Here is a 4,240-nt window from a genome sequence, read left to right as displayed (position 1 = left end):
GATGTGAGGACACTAAAACTTCACCTCAGCCTCCCTCGGCATATGGGTGAGTAGATAATGGCTGAATTTTCATTTTTAAGCCTGATTAATGGTCGGCCGCTCAACACTTTTGATAAATGTCGCTCGACAGATCTGACATATTTTCGACAGACAAAAATTGTCGCTTGACACTCTACTTTCATGTTGTGTGTTGCGGCAGAAGTGAATCAATTAAGAGTGAAACGATCAAGGTGTCTTTTGTGCTATTTAATGAAGTGATAAAAAAGAGTCAATCTATTTCAGCTGAAAGGTAAAACTTCGAAGTGTACAGCACAAGGGAGGCCTCGAAGTTAACGATAACTGAAAACAGCTACGAAGCACGCTTCTCATATACAAATAAGGTACAATGAGGCCTTGCACACATGAGGAAGCAGAATACTACATGTCCATATATGGTAATAATTTATTATGCTCCTACACTGTGCACCTGGAGATGTCACAGACATCGTCATACACTGTCGCGCAATGTGATCGGGTAGTCACGGAGAGCCTCTCTGACACATCTGCTGGAGTTTTGAGTGTCCTAAGGGATTGGATCTGGATGACGAGATCAGCAAAACAATTGGCGGATATGCAAAAATATCAAATGTGCATCTCCTCATCCATGTCTTGTATTTGTTGAACCAACGCATATTCACCCTGTAGCTCCTTTGTTTGGTTCAATGGATGCACTGACCACCTTCTTCTCTCGAGCTGCTGTTGTCATCTCAAATCTCTTCCTCTTTAATTATCTTACTGATTCATCAAGTCCCTCAAAATGCAAAAGGATAAAAGCAGCACAAACAAGCAAACCAAGAAGGATGGCCTGCTGATTGGGACGATACAACCAAATAAGACAGCTAAACGATAACATCTCGTCACTATGGGCATTAGTGAAATCTTTCACAGACGCATACATCGAAAAGATTGCGCCTCTTTTGTATTTCTGTCAAACAACACTCATCAGACGCCTGCCATTGGCTCTTTTTAAAAGCGATTAAGTGTTTAAATGTGGAATTTTCCTTTAACATTGAGCCATATTCACAAACAGACAAAGTAGCCAAGCACAACAAGGACACCAAAGGGGGATAATTAATACACAGAGGCACATTAATCACCGCCTCACACTGAAAACAAGCTGTTCACCAACATCCAAAGGAAAATGATTGATTTTCTTTTTTTACTGGTGGATGCACACAAGTTTAGAAACATTTTAGTGTCACTCATGAAGTTAAAATGAAAGAAATATTAGTCAAAGTGGAGACAAACAATAGTAGACAGTGTTCTTCAGTGACTGATTATGACACATTTGGTGCAAAATTTGATTCCAATGTGTGTGTGTGTGTGTATAACTGGGAGAGGGAGTTGGGGGATTTGCGAGAACACTGTGCACAGTATCAACAGGGTCACCTTCCGTCTCCAGGGGTGTCTCTCATCCACCTGCATGGGTCTGGGAGATCTGGTGGTCTTCACAACCAGAGGGACGGGTGAGGAAGGTAAGAGAGGATGAGGATTTAGAGATAAGGATGGAAAGATGGTAGAAAATGTCCAAGCTCTGCACAAGCATTAGACGCTGCAGGGGCCGCCATGCTGACCTCACAGGGATGAATATTTAGCGGCATAAAGCAAGAGCAGAGCGGCTGTGGAGCACTAAGGAACATAATGTGCACTTGACCTAACTGTTCTGGCAGCATGGTTGCAGCTGAGGGAGCACTACGACTTGACAGATTGGGGGTGAAGGAGTTTGTAATGTGAAAGAGTGCAGGGTCGAATAACCACACAGATACAGCTGAGGAGCATTTTGGAAACTCTCACCCTCTGTACAGGGAAGATGCATGTTGAAACAATGGGGTCTGTGATGTGTGCATGTATTCCAGAGCTCTGTGAAGCAGGCAGGGAGGGTGGCGAAGCAAGCAAAGGCCAAGCAATGTGCAAAGGCTGCTGCAACTTCCTACCTGGCTGGCTGACTCATCAGGGGAAGGAGAAAGGAGAGGAGGCTCGGGAGAGAAAGTAGAGGCAAAGACTGGCTCCTATGGAGGCAGAGCCATGGAAAGAGGAGGAGACAGTATTTAAAAGGGGTGCTCCAAAGATGAAGATCAGTTTGCTGGTCATGGTCGATGCTGGGCAGCGTGGAAAAGCTGTTGTGTAATGTCTAATGACCACTGATGATGTCATATTGATCAGGGTTATCTCAGCTTGAGCTCAGAGACTACACATTCCTCGCAGGGGTGTGAAGTTTGAAAGAGGTGGGAGGTGCATTTTGGGAAGTGTAGGATAACAGAACTGTTTTAAAGTCATTCCGCCCTTCATTACACTATCTTAAAATTCAAACAAAAATTCAATCACACAACCTTTTATATAACCATCTGTCCCATTATTAACAGCCTATAGTCTTTTTACTATATGTAATATAAGTCTCTCTCTGATATCTATTTTATATTGCTGTGAAAACATCAACAAATTTCTCCTTTAAACAACTGTATTTATCACAGATTAAACTGAACACATCATGAGAACTTTATAATTTACCTTTGCAGGATACTAATTTTTACCAGAGAGAGCTTGAACACATCATAATGTAACAGTATTATAAGTAATATTATTGTCATTTTAAATATGCTGCGATATGCTGAGTATTGTGATAAAATATACTGTGATATATTGCAATTTATTACCTTTTGTCAACTATAAATTCTGTCTACATTCGTATTATCTAATAAGATAAACTTTCCAGTCTGTTCATCTCACTTCAATCATTGTTTTTGCAGCAAAATGTTTCTAGTGAACCGAAAAAGCACCTGATTTTATTAATCGAGTAGGCTAAGTTCATTGCAATACTATTATGCTATACTGCTGTATCGATTTTTCCCCCCACCAATCATGCAGATGTCAACATGGATTTGTTGTTCACAATGAATCATTACCGGGGAAATTACAGGGTGTGACCTCTCACACATCGATAGTGAGTTTACTGCGTCCTTTAGTCCTGAAGGCATCACAGAAAGATCTCTGTTCTTCCCAAACATGTTTTCTATTGTATTGTTTTCTATTTTTTGTTTATCGTCAAACAGCACCAAGTATTTGATCTTACTATATAATGACGAAAACTCTGTGTGTGTGTGTGTGTGTGTGTTCCACGTTTTTCTCCTCACTGACTTGGTCAATCCATGTGAAATTTGGCACAGTGGTAGAGGNGATCGCTGTGGCTCCCCCTGTGGACCAATGTTTGGGTTTTTTTCTAATTTTTGGTATGACTAAGTCATGGTATGGTATGCTGTACATAATCACAGAAACTGTCAGTCAGTCATTCTACCAGTGCGCCCCACTTTTAAGTCAATACAACATATAAACACTTTAACTATCTGCCTTTCAACGTGCTACCTCAACTACTAATGTACAGTTTCAGCCCACTAACTATCCCACTATTGGCAATGGTACTACTGTTCTTTCAGTAAAGCAGTCGTACCATCAAATTCACAAACACTCTGTCTGAATACATTGCTCTTCTTAATGGGTTCAGTTGACTATTTAATCTGCAATTTCCTATGACCTGTATCCCAAACACACACCATGTGAAACTGTACGTGGGCAACTGTGCACTCAATGGGTATGGACTAGTTTTTAAATTAATAATATGACCAATATAGATTAAACTTTAGGTAGCTCCTAGAATAATATAATCAATTATTTTTCAGTCCAATAGTTTCATTTTGCTGCAAAAAAAAAATGGCTGAGGTGAGATGAACAGACTGAAAACTTTGTCTTATTAGATAAAACAGATTTTGACAGAGTTTCCTTTTTGGACATAATTTACAAATGAAAAAAGCTAATAAATCACAATGTATTGATATAAATCACACATATGTAGAATGGCAATGACATTGTAATAATATAAGTATCATGATAAAATCGTATTGTGAATCCTCTAGTGATTCCCGCCCTTAACACCGATGTGAGGCCAACAAAGAGGTGCATCCCTAATTCATATAAAAAAATTATTAGTGCAGCTTTTATGTATGTTTTCCGTTAAAGGGAAATTTTGGTTTAATTCAACCTGTCTCCTATCGTCCTAAATTTGTTTCAAGTGACTAGTGACATAAAAATAATAGTTAGCATGTTAGCCGTTAGCCTAGATACAGCCGGGGTGCATAGTAGTGTCAAACCTGTTAAAACGTAAGTGAACGGGCAACCTTCAAGTGCAAAGTTAGTCCACTAAACAAGC

General features: G+C 39.8%; 1 protein-coding gene across 4 annotated transcripts in view; it reads right to left on the bottom strand.

The window, feature by feature from the left end:
- The window catches only part of svila (supervillin a), a 68,921-nt gene that overhangs the window by 18,159 nt on the left and 46,522 nt on the right, over nucleotides 1-4,240 (bottom strand). The window contains exons 18-19 of one of the 4 annotated variants that reach the window (XM_050057303.1): nucleotides 1,974-2,048; nucleotides 1,429-1,485 (exon numbers count right to left, since the gene is read on the bottom strand). The exons of 2 other annotated variants lie outside the window; for them this stretch is intronic. In XM_050057303.1, the coding sequence (XP_049913260.1) occupies nucleotides 1,429-1,485; nucleotides 1,974-2,048 (132 nt within the window). The remainder of the gene's footprint in view (nucleotides 1-1,428; nucleotides 1,486-1,973; nucleotides 2,049-4,240) is intronic. One more of the 4 variants, XM_050057304.1, reaches the window with a different exon arrangement.

Source organism: Epinephelus moara, chromosome 11 (assembly GCF_006386435.1).
Source record: "Epinephelus moara isolate mb chromosome 11, YSFRI_EMoa_1.0, whole genome shotgun sequence".
Lineage (NCBI taxonomy): Eukaryota > Metazoa > Chordata > Actinopteri > Perciformes > Serranidae > Epinephelus > Epinephelus moara.
Note: the sequence above shows the minus strand (reverse complement) of the source record. Positions and strands in the feature narration are given on the sequence as shown.